We start from the raw sequence: 15,000 nt of genomic DNA, 5'->3' as shown, positions 1-15,000 counted from the left end.
AATTATTTCCTTCTCTTTTGTCTGTCTAGTGAGAATTCAACAGAGGCAGTAGCAGAAGATGCTAACAATCAGTCGAAGTCCCCACTGGAGAAGTTTATGGTCAAATTGTGCACTCATCATCAGAAGCAATTCATCCGTGTTCTGAGCGACCTGTACACTGAAGCTCAGCCAGACACCGAGGACCTGCGGCCTTCTGACTCAGGAGCAATGGATGCATCCACTTGCAGTGTTGGTTGTGCCCAGCTAAGCACCAAACATAAGGAAAAGGATGTTGTATGTCTTGATATGAAGCTTCCTACTTCTGTAGATTTGTTCATAGACCCATCGGGCTCTCATAGCTCTCTGCATTTGACAGAACAGACCCTGAAGGAGCTTCCTCCTGAAACAAACTCTGTAGATGGAAGAGAGAATGCCCTGACTATTGTCCAGAAAGATTCTTCTGAACTGTCAACCACTAAATTGAATTCTGGTAGTTCAATGGATGGTCCCACTCTGGGATACCGCACTGCATCTAATTCTTCCTCATTAAACTTCCACCACATCTCTAAAAACTTGGAGGCGCAAACCACTGGACAGGAGAAGGACACAAATGTGAAGATACGTGAGGATAGTAAAGACCATATGCAGAGCCCAGCTTTAGTAGAAAGTCTAATTGTAGCAAAAGTAACAGCTGAGAACAGTGAGGAGGGCAACAGCTGTATTGTTTCTCAAATCAATTCATTCAAAGCTTTATCAGAAGAGGCTTGGGACTCAGGGTTTATGGGAAACTCACCTAGAACTGCTGACAAAGAAAATTCTTTACAATGTAGCTCAAAAACACCTCTGTGCCAGGATTTAGAGGCAAATGAACAAGATGCAAGGCCAAAGCAAGAGAACCATCTTCACTCACTAGGAAGAAATAAGATGGGTTACCATTTACATCCCAGTGATAAGGGCCAGTTTGATCATTCCAAAGATGGTTGGTTAGTCCCCAATCCCATATCAACGGTACACAAAGCATCTAATGGACATTCACGAACCAAGATGATGTCAGCCTCCATTAAGACTGCTCGGAAAAGTAAAAGGGCATCAGGGTTGAGGATAAATGATTATGATAACCAGTGTGATGTCGTTTACATTAGTCAACCAATAACAGAATGCCAGTTTGAGAATCAGAGATCAATATTATCTTCCCGGAAAACAGCCAGAAAGAGTACTCGAGGATACTTTTTCAATGGCGATTGTTGTGAACTTCCAACTGTACGCACACTGGCCAGAAGTGTATACTCCCAGGAAAAAGCAAGCTGCTCAACCCTGACATCAGAGGCAGTAGTTACTCCTAAGCAGACCCTTACAGTTTCAGCCTCTAGACCTACAGTAGACGTACAGCTTCCCAGAGAAGACAACCCTGAAGAATCTAAGAAGGAAATAACCACCCCCAAGGAAGGAGGCAGTGACACTTCATCTGAAAAAGACTCTCAGGAGCCTGAGGCTTGTCCCGTAATTAGTGAACCAAATCAGAGCAGCCCCCCCAGGTCAAAGGAAATCACAGCCTCCAGCCTGGGGTGGCCTCTGCCTGCTCACCTTCCTGAAGAGGACATGCCAGAAGGTAGTTCCATGGTCTCAGCCTCCACAGCAAGTGCGCTGTCTTCCCATGACCAACACCAACAACCAGTTGAACTGCTCGATACGGAGGAGATGAGTGTTCCCCAAGACCATCTCCTTGTTCCCTCTACTGAAAGCATCTCTGAGGGAGGCAATAAAGATGTTTTTAGGCCTCATCCTACAACAGTTAATAGAGAGGAGGGTCCTCTTTGCCCAGAAAATCCAAGTCCCCCAGTAGGCCTGGAGCCTCCCATGAGTCTGGAAAGGGCTGAGGATGACCAAAGTATCAGTACTGAAGTCTCGCAGGAGCTAGATACCAACCCATCACTGAGGGAAAGCAGCATTTTTACTAATGAAAACCCCACTGAGGCTGAGGAAAGTGAGGCATCAGGTGATATAGGAAAATTAGAGGGAGAGGGTAGTGAGGTAAAACCTCCTTCAGAAAAAGATATGTGTGATCAAAACATTGAATCTCCTGAAGAGAATCTGGACAAGAAGAAAAAGGGTAAAAAATTCCCTGAGGCATCAGATAGGTGCCTAAGAAGTCAACTTTCAGATTATTCTTCTGTTGATAAGTGCCTAAGAAATCAAATTTCAGATTCTTCTGCTTGTCCCGAGATCAAGGTTTCTAAAAATCCCGATGCAAAACATTCTGAAAAAGAAGGGTACCCTGGTGGGATAGTACCTGAGGACTTTCCAACTGATAATTTCCATACAAAAGCTCTGGAGGACACTGAAAACCCAGTAGTCGATGAAAATCCCTCTGAGAAAGATCCTGAGCAGGAAGCTGAAGGAGATGGGATCATCACCAGGCAAACTTGTAAAAACATGCTGACAAAAGAAGTCAAGGGGGAAGAAGGAGAGATTTTTACTAGCAGTGATCCTGTAACTACAGTTGGCCAACCCCTGCTTGGAGAAAGACTGGAAATCTGTGTTCAGTCTAAGTTAGATGTGAAAAATGCTCCTATCCCCTCAGAAAGTATTCCTTGTAAGAGAGACCCAGAACAATCAAAAGAGAAGCCAGGCCATATTCCTGTACAGGATGTGGAGAAAGTTGTGAATGAGGTAGGTAGTGAAAACACCCAGCATAAAGATGATGATAACGAGGCACCATCTAGCTCACTTGGGTTGTCAAGTAGTAGAAGTGGCAATGCTGCTGGGCCGCCAAAATTGATGTCGAGGCCTAAAAGATTGACTTCTTCAGCCTACAACCTAAGACATGCTCATTGTCTGGACTCCTTGGATACTTCAAAAATTACTTCAGAAAAGGTTGCTGCACAAGCAAACCCAGTCCCGAAAGAAAATGAAGCTTCAGAGAGTGGGGATCCCTCAGAGGAGAATGATATGGGCACGGTAGTAGATGACCAACCAAAGTTTATGGAGTGGTGTGCTGAGGAGGAGAACCAGGAGCTTATTGCCAATTTCAACACTCGCTACATGAAAGTCCAGAAGGGCTGGATCCAGTTGGAGAAGGAAGTACAGCCAACACCAAGAACAAGGAACAGGTCAGATAAACTGAAGGAAATTTGGAAAAGCCGGAAAAGGTCTCGAAAATGTAGAGGTTCATTGGAAGCTCAAAAGTTTTCTCCTGTTCAGATGCTGTTTATGACAAGCTTTAAACTATCTAATGTTTGTAAATGGTTCTTAGAGACAACTGAAACACGGTCTCTTGTAATTGTGAAAAAGCTCAATACTCGTCTTCCAGGAGATATCCCCCCTGTCAAGCATCCTCTTCAGAAATACTCTTCTTCCAGCCTGTATCCCAGTTCACTACAGGCTGAACGCTTGAAAAAACACTTAAAGAAATTTCCTGGAGCTACTCCCGTTAGGAACAATTGGAAAACGCAGAAGCTCTGGGCTAAATTTCGAGAGACTCCTGACCAAGTGGAGCCAGAGGACGGCAGTGATGTCAGCCTAAGCCCAAACTGTGCTGAGGACAGCATAGAGGAAGTCAAGGAAGATAGAAATAGCCATCCTTCCACAAACTTGCCTACTCCTGCCAGTACCCGGATACTTAGAAAATATTCCAATATTCGAGGAAAGCTCAGAGCCCAACAACGTTTGCTGAAGAATGAGAAAACGGAAAGCCCCTTTGGTCTGGCCATGGAAAGTAAACCAAGTCGGAAGAGTGTATGCATCAACCCTCTGATGTCTCCCAAGCTTGCCCTGCAGGTGGGTGCAGATGGGTTTCCTGTTAAGCCCAAGAGTCCTGAGGGAGTGAAGGGAAGGAAAGGGAAGCAGATGTCCGAAATCTTACCTAAAGCCGAAATTCAGAATAAACGAAAAAGAACAGAAGGCAGCGGCGCTCAGGACAGGTCTTTTCTCTCTAGTAAGGACAAGGGACTGGTGGTGAAAGCCAGCAAAGAAAAGCATTTTAGTGGATCCACCAAAACCCCTGCTGCCAAGAAGCCAACTGCAAGGGACAAAATTAGCCAACCGCCTAAAAAGATTTCTTTGAAAGAAAACAAAGTGAAAATCCCTAAAAAGTCCCCTGGGAAGAGCTGCCCTCCCTCCAGGAAAGAAAAAGAGAATACAAACAAAAGACCTCCCCAGCCTACCGCCTCAGAAACCCTGACTAAAGCTTCCAAGCAAAGGGGGACAGGTGAATCCTCTTCAAGGCCACAGAAAGCCACAAACAGGAAGCAGAACAGTGGCAAGACTCGCTCCAGACCCTTGACAAAAAGCCCAGGAAACAGTGCAGCCCAGAGAAAGCGAAAGCTGAATTCAGAGCTAGACTCTTCCCACAGCAAACGAAGACGGCTAGATGCAAAGTGATTTGAAACATGGTAGCCAAGAATAAAACTGTTTTATAGAAGTAATCCTTTATTTTGCATTAACTAAATCTGCTTTTATAAGCTTATCAAGCCTTTCAAATCTGCAGTTAATGGAGAACATCGCAATTTGAGGTGTCAGTATGCATCTCAGATAGAGAAGGGAACTTGGCAGAGTCTTTCTCAGAGGCTGAGTATGGGAAGTTATATATTATATTCTGGTTGTTCCTTGGGTTTTAAACTTGGAACCAAGCGGTTTTGGTTTTTAAAAGTACAGTGCCTTATTTATCCTTTTTGTTTTTAAATTTACAAAAGCTAAAAAGCTGATCTATGTGATTAAAGGCTTGTATTTTATACTTGATGCACAAGCACTTGTACTGTAACCGAGAAGATCACCATCATGCACATAAAAGTAGCTTTTCAGCAGCCACCCTACAGCATCTGTATATGGACGGATGCTAGTCTTTGCAAACCCCAACAGTGAACTTCCCTCTCCTATTTGTTTCTTTAAATGATATTTGAAAGCTAAACCAAATTATTTTTATTGCATGTGGAGAATGCTGAGGGGAATTTATAGTTATGAAGAGTTAGTATTTGTTGCCCCTTTTTAAAAAATCATATTAATTGTTGATCACTCCTATCACCTTTGATCTTTTGAAATTTGAGAAACTGTATTCTAAATTGTGTGCCCATAGGACAACACGTGTCACGAGGTGTTTAGTATTTGCTATGACCTTTAAATATTATTTGTACCCACAAACTGTATTTCTTATTCTTAGCATCCTCTTCAAATTTTGGCCTTGGAAGCTTCCTAGCACTCTAACAAGTTTTCATCCTACTTTGGAAAAAATATGTAAGATTTCTTTTTCATCTTGTAGCTGTAATAATTGGACAATTATGATGAGAGTGACTATTCTAATTTTCTTTCAGAGTACTTCCATACTCAAAGAAGCCAAAATGTTCTTTCCAGTAATAGAAAAGTTTGAATGTGTGTGCGTGCATGTGCATTGGGGTGCATTTGCATGTGGTTATCAGTGACAAATATCCTCCCCATCCTGCTTTTACAGGAAAATCTTTCTTTCCCGTGTATTGTGGGAGGGTGCTCATGAGTTGCATAATTAGCATAGGCCAGATGGTTTAAATGTGGTCCAGTGTCTCGATGAGCATCCCCAGTACCACTTTGGCACCAGACCCAGAAAGATCTAAACAGCCAGAGTTATGTAAAAGTCAAAGCAACCTTGCAATTAAAAGAAGCAGCTTCAACATCTCGTTTTGGGCCCAGACATGACCCTTCACTCAGAGCTGATGTTCAGCTGATATGCTCCAGTGTGAGTGTAGTTGTTTAGAGGGGGTGTCTATTTTGATTGATTAGCACCAAACTGGTAGTTAAATACTTGTAGTATCACTCCTGCCCACATCATGTCAGGCTCTGTTCCAAGGTTCAGAAGCAAGGGCTGCAATATTTGTAAACGATTTTGTTTTCCTTTCCCAAGTAAAGCCTGAGCACATTGACTTTAAATTCAGTGCCTATAACATGACTCGTTTTAACAGTGTGCCCTCAACATTCCCATCGGGCTCTTACGCAAAACGGCTTAGTTGTTAAGCTTCAATCAGCTTTTGTAACGTGCTCTGTAACCAAAATATGCTTGTGTGGACAGCTGCTACTCTGTCCTTTCTATTATAATGTTTTCCATTTAGGTTGTTTCAGATCTTTTTCGATAAACCTGGATGGAATGTTTTTTTAATTGCATTAGTTCATTCAAATCATGATAAAACAGGTCTTCTACACATTCTGTTAATGGTTTGCTGTATATAATGAAAACTTCTGATGTTTGAATAGAACTGAAGAAAAGCATTTGATTGATGAGAAATTGAGAATTATCTTGAATTCCATAGATAGTGGAGCTTACATGTGGACATTTATAAACAAAGCCCTGATTTTTTTTAAATGTTTCCTCTATCTCATGAGTTTTTTTCTTTGACTTTGGCCATATAAGAGCTACCTATGTTAATGAAACTGCTGAGTGTGTATGTTGGCAATCCTTTCTCAGCATTAAGTTGCACAAAAGCATTAATAAGTCTCAAGTGGGTTCATTTAATCTGAAAATATATGGTTTTAAAGTTTTAAAAAATATCTTTTCATATAGTTGTCACTGGATATTGTTTTTGTGGTGACTTACACAACTGATGTTTGCTGATGTCAGGTGTGCTGATTTCTGTATATACGTCGCAGGAGCCCTCTTATTTGGGTGCTTGGATTAGTTTAGGAGAGGTGTGAGGCAGTAAGTGGGTGGAACTTTTCCAGTTCCACTTTCTAATTCATTCCATTACTTTTTCTAAGTTCATTTTCATTTTTAAAAGCTTTCTTCAAAATAACAATCTTTACCATTCTAGGCTGCATTTAAGAAAAGGTGTCATGTGTTTATTTATTTTATACACCATAAATTGGATCATCTTTAAAATCAGCTTATACTTTATAATAATGACTACATTTAAATAGAATGGGATTCTACATGATTAGGACACTGAAAGTTTAGAATTGTTTTTGTTTTGTTTAATCTCATTTTTGCTGAGTCAGTTAATTTTGCTAATAGAAGACAGAAAGAAAGAGAAAAAACTTTAAAAAAGAAAGAAAAACTTGAGGGCCTACTTTGGAAGTCCCTTTTACACCTAAAGCAGCAGATGCTGGCAAACCTGTCTCCCGGACACCTCCAAGCTCAGGCTTGGTGTTGACTCAAGTGTCCCCTTGTACAGACCTTGTTCCTGTATCCATCTTCACAGTATGGCTCGCCAACAGACACGAAGGCAATCTGTCCCTCACTTCATATTTCCAGACCAAAAAAGAATTCTGTTCCCAGGCCTGTATGCTGTGAAGTGACTGCCCCAGTGTTACAGCTGAAGTTGATGACCAGAGAACACTGGTCTCCCCTCTGAGCTTCTAGAAGAGCTGGTAGACACCTGAGAAGCAATTGCTAAAGCTCTGCTGTTGCTCCCCCAGAGCTGGGCCCTCCTCAGAAGACCCATTTTCTATCCCACCAGGCACCCTGGGAATGGAAGGACAGTAGGAAGACTGCTCCCTCAGTCTGGGGTTCAGGGCCTCACTACTAGCACTTTCTCAGACATGTAGCAATCTTTTGCTCCTGAGGGTTCCTACATAGGAATGTTATTAGTGTCTGTTTATCAGCAATCACTGGTCCCTTGAGCTTCTTAGCTAGGCCACTTGTATTGTGTCTGTATTTCATGAAAGACTTCTACACAAGCCTTGTCTAAAAACAAACAATAACATTAGGCTGAGGGTTTCTTACTTCATTGTCCACATAGTAGTATGGATAGAAGAGGCGCAACTAGTTCTCCCTTTACCCATGTGGTGCTTTCTAGTGGGAGCCTCACATATCCCCTGGGTGGATCGCTCACTGTTCCAATGGGCCGTCAGGAAAAGGCACCCCTTCAAGTTACTTTGAAATGAAGTTTGGCCTCTTTCCTGCCTTGTAATGAATTTTGTGTTGAGGGCTGAAGCGGTCACTCTCATTTATGGGCAGCATTCCCATTGATTAGTGGACCTAAGAGCCAAGTAGGAAAGGATAGCATGCCATGTAATGCAAATGGACAGTGCTGTAGTGTCACCTTCAGCAAATCTGATGTCTGCTCACAACACCTGAAACTGGGCTGGCTAGGTCCTTGGGAAAATCCCAAGGTTCTGGCTAAGTAGCCCAGGTTGCCACACCTGCTGCTTTTGGTTTTAGGTCATCTTAGATGATCTGTTACGAATCTGCAAACTGTGGGCTGGATGCTTGTTTTTGTAAATAAAGTTTTATAGTGACATAGCCACGCCCATTTGTTCACACACTGTCTATGGCTGCTTTTGCATTACAACAGCAGAGTTGTGTAGTTGCAACAGAGATCAGATGGTCCGCAAAACCTAAAATATTTACTATCTTTAAGAAAAAAATTTGCTGACCCCTGCTTGAGAAAATAATCTATTTCAGGAAAAATATCTCTGATTTTTCTTCTTTTGCTTCTACCCATTTTCCTCTCTTTCCTCTTCTTTCCTTCTCCTTCCTCCTTATATCAATTTTGTTCTTTCTTTTACATTTCTTTATTTTTCCTTACTACAAAGGAGGCATGTTACATTGATATAGCACCTTGACTACAATACTCTATACCTCTCTCAGTATCCCATCTTCTTTCTTAAAACCAGCTATCGCAGTAGCCAGAATGAGGCTCCTGCTAGCCTGTAGAGTCAGAACTCATTAACAAATGATTATTTAGAGTTCTGAAATTATGTGGTCTACCGCCTCATTACACTCACATACTTATTATATAGCTCATTCTCACTTTACTTCCTGTTTATTACTGAAGGGAGCCAAGATTTTGTTTATTTTAAAATTAGTTTAGTCGACTTTAGTTGGGCTTTTACTATGCTGACCCTCACATTTAGATATGGAAAAAGTTTTCACATAGTAGAACCAAAGTTGGGTCACATACCCAAAGCACTGATTATTATTATATAATATTTTTGGCCAGCCTCTAGGAAAATAAAAATGTATTGACACTGATTTTTTTTTCAGTCACATACTCTCCTTTCAAACTAATTTTATTAAAAGTAAGCAAAAAAAAAGAGAGAGAGAACATAGAGGATTCAAGTGCTTTGCAAAAGAATGATTAAAAAATTGGAACATATTCTAACCACAGCATGACTGAAAAGTTATGGATTGTCTTTAGATCATGTCCAGTCAACTTCCAAGGTCTTATTTGTTCCCCTTCCCCCAAATTGAAGGGTAGGTTTCTGTGCTGTTTTTCAAAATGAAACTGAAAATATCATGTCAGTGAAAACATTTTTTCAGTGGCTCCAAAGTAGGGATTGTCTCAATTGTTTTGAAACAGATCCTAGCTATTAATTTTGTGGCTTATTATGGCTTGATATACACCGAAATACTGGGAAGAAATTTAAACATTACATCATGTCTATGAATATCACATTAGCAAGCCGTTCACTCATCCTAGCAGTACTCTTCCCCATGCTTGCTTCCAAATACTTTTCAAGTAAAAAAAAAAAAGGAAAAGAAAAGAATGTTATATTTAAAACAAGAAGAATTATAGGAATCCTTTTAAGGCAGCCTTCAATATAATTCATCCCTTAAAACATCAGAATAGACTTTATATTTTGTAGTGGCTGGATTGGAAGACTTGAGGATCCAAATTCTTAAAAGAACACTGATGCTGCCCCCATCCAGGGCTTTGCTGTGCCAAACTGCCGGGGACCATTTCATGTAACAAGGGGTGCTCAGTAGGCAAGCCCCCTCAAAGTGGAGACAGCCCATTTTAAAAAAAGAACCAGGTGCTAATGGTTTTAAAATATGCCGGCAGTCTGAAGAATAGATTTTACTTTTTATTAAAGGGTTATGTAAATTAAAAAAAAAAAAAAAAGGTGACAGAGACCGTATGGTGTCCATACAATCTAAGATATTTACTATCTGGCCCTTTATAAACTTTGCTGACCCTTGGAGTATGTCATTTGAGATAAAATTGTTGAACAAGTATGAAGGTTTATTTTTTCATGTAGCCCATCACTGGAACATTTCCTAACTTTTTGAATTGACAGAATCTTGTCTATTCATCTCAGTACACAGCTGCTGTTGCATTTTTCCTGAATGATCCTTACCTCTTAGAAAAAAGAATAAAATATCTGAATATTTGTTGATGAATTGTAGACATAGAGATCTGTCTACTAGGGTATGAAGTTAAAACTAAAAGCATGAAGTCTTTTAAGCCAAAAGTACAGTCTTCTTCATTTTGATGGATTGGGGTGAACTTGACTCTCGATGGAGAGACATTCCACTACAGCAGGACTCGAAACAAAAGATTTACTGACAAACTTAAAATCTTGAATAGTGCCTTTCCCCATCAAGCGCAGAGCATGTACCCTCCATTTCTCTTTCTGATCTAGTATATTTGAAGGTTCATCACTTCCCAAGCTTTTTTCATTACTTGTGAACATAAACGGCTAGTCTTTGCCTGTTTGAACCTAGAGTCTAGACCACATGTTCTCAGCGCTCTCAAAAATACCAGCATGTCAGTGGCACTCCGTCAGCACACCAGCAGCTGTGAAGGAAGGAGTTCAGGGCCCTTGGGCCTGGCAAGTGAAGCCCGACCCTCATCAGGCCAGACTCATCTCCTCATGAGGAGCGGCCCTTGGCACCTTGTTCTTCCTCTTCCCTTACTTGTCCTCTCTCACCACCAGCCCCTTCCAGGAGCGTCTTCTCTGAGACCTTCTCCCACCTCCCAGCGCTTCACTGAACGCATAGAGTCACATTAGAAGCATTTTTCTGAATTCATGACTTTCTTTTCCTTCTAGTATTTAGCTGTTGTGTTCAAATGCTGATCAACTTATTATCTTTTTTTAAAACCCCAATTATTTTCTATAATCTACACTCCTGTTGTCTCATAGCTAAAGGTGTAGTATTTGGGAGCTAGTTAGTAGAAAAGATGCTGTACAAACAAGACTTGCATAATTTTGTATATTTATACCACAGGTAGGGACTATTTTTAGAGCCACTATAGCCTAAGATACTTGGTTCCATCAATGGTTTCCGCATTTTTAATAGTTCCAAGAGACTGTGTTAGTGATTATGGTTTCAACTACATATATAATATATATTTATATGTAACACTGTGGAATTTTGTTCACTGTGTAAATAGTGGTATTTTGCTGTTTAAATGCTTCTATAGAAAATATTTATTTTAACAAAAAATTATCTTTCAAAAGGGCTTTCTAAAAAAAAAAGAAAGTGTTCTTTCTGACCACTCATTCTCCCCGACTACCATGCTCAGCCATTACACCCCCATACAATTCAGTGAAGGAAGAAAGGTGAAATCTCTCACTGTATTTGGGCAGATACAGTGTGGATGGGGAAAAGCTTCCACTGTCACCCATCTAAGAACAAAGAGGAACTCCACCAGGGTATGGTCTGTGCCAGGCATGGCATCAGGGCTCACCTCAGGCAGCCTACTTCTTGCATGCACAGTTGGTATATTCAACTGTACACTTCAACAGCCTGGACAGGGAAGTGAGCCTTAATTGTAGGTAGCTGCCACAGAAATGGATATGGGATATGGAGAAACCACTGGTTGCCTAAAAAAAGCATTAAAATGTGTTCCCAGTGTCTATCTCCCCCACCCCCACCCTTTCATGTTTGTGAAAGACACTTAACCACACTCTCACTAACAATGAGAGAGAGCATGCTACCTTCTGAATCTTGACAATATTCAAGAGCATCTCAGCTCTCCTCCTCCTCCTCCTTCCTGTCTCAGCAAGCATCTGTGCAGATGTGGGCCAGACCATCTGTTCTAAGATGTGTTCAGCTTTACTTCTCAGGAGTCCTGGTCTGCATTTCAGAGCACCCCTAGATGTAATGGAACTAATGCTTTACGATCATGTTCTTCCCGTGCCTCATTCCTGGGGTCCCCTGTCTGAGTCATGATTCTCATTCTGCCCTGCTGGCTGGATTGAAAATGGCAATTCCAGGGCTGCAGCAGCTTTAGGATCATGAGCACACAGGGAATTTTGTCATCTATTTAAACCATAATCTGCATATTTCCTTATGGCCTCCTTTTGTCTTTTCTAAATCAACGAGGAGGACGCTTGAAAAGTAATGCTGGAGAATGTTTTTTCTAAGATACTCTTTGTAAACAAATCTGATTTTAAGGTGAAATGTGAATGGGTAATTAGGTGCCAGGGAATTTAGCACTGAACTAGACGGTCAAAACTTTTTTTAACTTTGCAGGAAGAAATAAATTTTGCTCTCCTCTAAATATTCACAAGAAGTAATGTTGTAAATAGTTTTTTTTTAAATATTTATTACATGTGCTGTATACAGATTCATGTTCGGTGGTGATGCTGGTTTGCATTCTAGTATTGTAGAAGAATATACCTTGAGCAGTGGACTTCCTTTTCATAACACAGTTCACACATGGAGAAAGAACAAAAACCAGCAGGTTGAGAGCTATCTGGGGTGTTTGATCTGTGATATTACATCCAAGCTTTAACTGGCCCCTCCTCTCATCTGGTTATGTTATATATTATACACACACACATACACGTATGTATGAAAAACTGGTCAGTGGTCAGTACTCAGCGCTCCAGAGCAGATTTCCGGGTGTTCTTTCTGATGTGTTGCCCATAAGCAATAAGATCCTAGGTAATAACGTTTATTCTGGGGTCCACATTGGCCCTTGTCTCAGAGAATAGGGTAGGGGTAGAACAGCTCTTGCTAAGACCTCTTGCCTTTGCCGGAGAGGTTGCTGTACTTGAATTTTTACTTTTGTTTGTCTGCACGCTCCTTCATGTCATAAAAATCTAGCAGTAGATGAGAAATATGCCAGTACCAGACATATCAAAAATTCAGCATATCCATTGAAAAAGTTAGTGACTTTGCATGATTGTGTAGGGTTTCCAGAATCTAGTAGAGGCAAAGCTCAGTTGGCTATTGAGTAAATTCATGAACTTTTTCATTAGAAATTTACATGGCCAATTACATGTCCTTTGGCTATATTTGACCTATGTTTAAAGGCAATATCATTTACCATAAGCCTCCTTGGTGCCTGGGTTTGAAATGTCTCAGCCCTCTGTGTCTGGAGTTAAACCATCTAAGTCAATATAAAGAGGACTGTCACTCTTCTGTATTTCCCAGCGTATCCAATTCCACAGGTTCCCAAGCAGTTTAGCAGCCTCTCCTTGAGACCGTCCTAAACTTTGTGAAAAATAAATTCTCCACAGCCAGGTAACCAATTAGTAGAAGTAATGTAGTTTTTTTAGGCTTTTGGAATGTTTCTTCTCTTTTGTATTTATGATGGTATTTGGAATTTTTCACTAGTGTTTTTTAGATTGAAGTGGGTGCATTAGGATAAAACTTTTCCTTTGCTGAGCCCAAAAGCAAGCAAGAGGAAAGAAATTGACCTATATTGCATCACTGGGGAGGTGACTACTTTTTGTGGTGGTTGGGGGGGGGGGGGTACTTTGTAGATTACATGAGGTAAAATAGAATTCTCGCCTGAGGCTCCCCAAGATTTATTACCCTGTAATAAATAATCCCCTTATTAACCTCACTTAATCTCAATAGAAGCCTGCTGTTTACCCTCAGGGAACAAGTAGTTTTCAAAATTGAGCTCCTCCAAGGTCATTGGCCAATGCTGGGGTGCTGGCATTGGTCGTTTTGTGAACTCATGGCATTATTTCCCATATGCATTATGATATTAAGAAATTCAACCCCCACCTGTATGAAAAGCACAGCCCAGGGTCCTAATCTAGGCTAGAGTTAATGCCTTTGAGGGGCCAGGGGGTCATAGGAGGCCCATGCAATTTCACTGAAGCTCAGGTGCCGTGTTGGATTTTTATTCTTTTTAGGCCGGGACCCTTAAGAATGAGTTTAGGACGGGGACTGCTGATCCACTATGGATTCAGGGAGCTCTAGCATGAATCTCTACCGTTCCTATAAAGGTCTTTCTGGTTCCTCCCAGTGTCATTGCCAAGGTCAATCTCATAGTTGTTCAGATGTGCTCCTTTTTGCTTGCTGTCTTGTGAGTCTTAGCCAGTGATCCAGATGCCCAAGGACAAAGCCTCTGGAGGACCTTGCCCCTTCCTGGTACCAGGTACGTGCTTCTGACCTGTGTGAAGGTGGACTTTCCAAAAGCAGTGAAATGAGAACTTCTGTGGATGGATAATCCAGAAGACAGCACGTATCTCTTGGGCCTGGATTTCTACTATGTTAGTGAGTGTAGGAAAATACTGTGTCTTTAATGGATGAAAATTCAATGTATGCTGTGAATTTGCTGGTTTGAAACATTGAAAATTTTTCATTAGACAATGTTTACATACCTCACCTAAAGAACCTTTGAGAGTGTATATATGAAATTTAAAAATATATTAAGTTGCTTTAAAACAATATGTATAGCTATAAAAGTTGGAGTTATTTTAACTTTGAATATGTACCAAGTCTCTTAAATATTGAAAACTTGTGGACTCTTTGTGCATCTGCGTTTTACTTTCCTATTAGGCCATGTAGGAAACTGTGTTCTTGTTCTTGGTAAAGGGGCCTTCACTGAAATCCAAGCTTGGAAGGATTTCCTTTGTTGTTGAAGATTTTCTTGCTTGATTTTGAGGGATGGCTTATGGAGCTAGAGGATGTGTGGGAGGGATTTATCTAACATTGACATCTGTTCCATGAGTTTTTTTCAAGGCGCTTATTTTATTGCAGCGTATTAAACTTCTTTGATATTAAAGGGTCTTTGTGTAATCACTGGAGAGAGTACAGAATGCATTGAAGCCCAGCATTCGACTCCTAGCTCACAGCAAAGTTGATAAATTGCCAGAAGGGACCGAAAAAAAAGCAATGCTTTTTAACCCTTCTGACCCAACCACGGTGTTGGGACTTAAAGAAACATTATTGTTTAGTAAACTGATGGTCATTTTGTGATTTATGCCTAACTTTAGGGAAAAGAAAACACAATGGATGAATCCTTTGGAGTTGCCATGGCAGTGCTGGAAAGTGCCATGCTTTATCCTTCGGGGTAGTTCAAGCTCCTGAACCTCAGGCAAGCAGAAAGTACTTCCATTTGCTAACTTCGTGACCCATTTCATTATGTTCTG

At 40.9% G+C, this 15,000-nt stretch overlaps 1 protein-coding gene across 7 annotated transcripts in view; it reads left to right on the top strand.

Annotated features, from left to right (window-relative positions):
- Positions 1–14,633, top strand: part of LCOR (ligand dependent nuclear receptor corepressor) — a 166,465-nt gene extending 151,832 nt beyond the window's left edge. For all 7 annotated transcript variants that reach the window (XM_037805289.1, XM_037805284.1, XM_037805287.1 and 4 more), the window contains one exon: positions 30–14,633. In XM_037805289.1, the coding sequence (XP_037661217.1) occupies positions 30–4,359 (4,330 nt within the window). In that variant the 3' untranslated portion in view covers positions 4,360–14,633. The remainder of the gene's footprint in view (positions 1–29) is intronic.
- The last annotated feature ends 367 nt before the right edge of the window (positions 14,634–15,000 follow it).

The sequence above is a fragment of the Choloepus didactylus genome, chromosome 15, assembly GCF_015220235.1.
Source record: "Choloepus didactylus isolate mChoDid1 chromosome 15, mChoDid1.pri, whole genome shotgun sequence".
Taxonomy (NCBI): Eukaryota; Metazoa; Chordata; class Mammalia; order Pilosa; family Megalonychidae; genus Choloepus; species Choloepus didactylus.
Note: the sequence above shows the minus strand (reverse complement) of the source record. Positions and strands in the feature narration are given on the sequence as shown.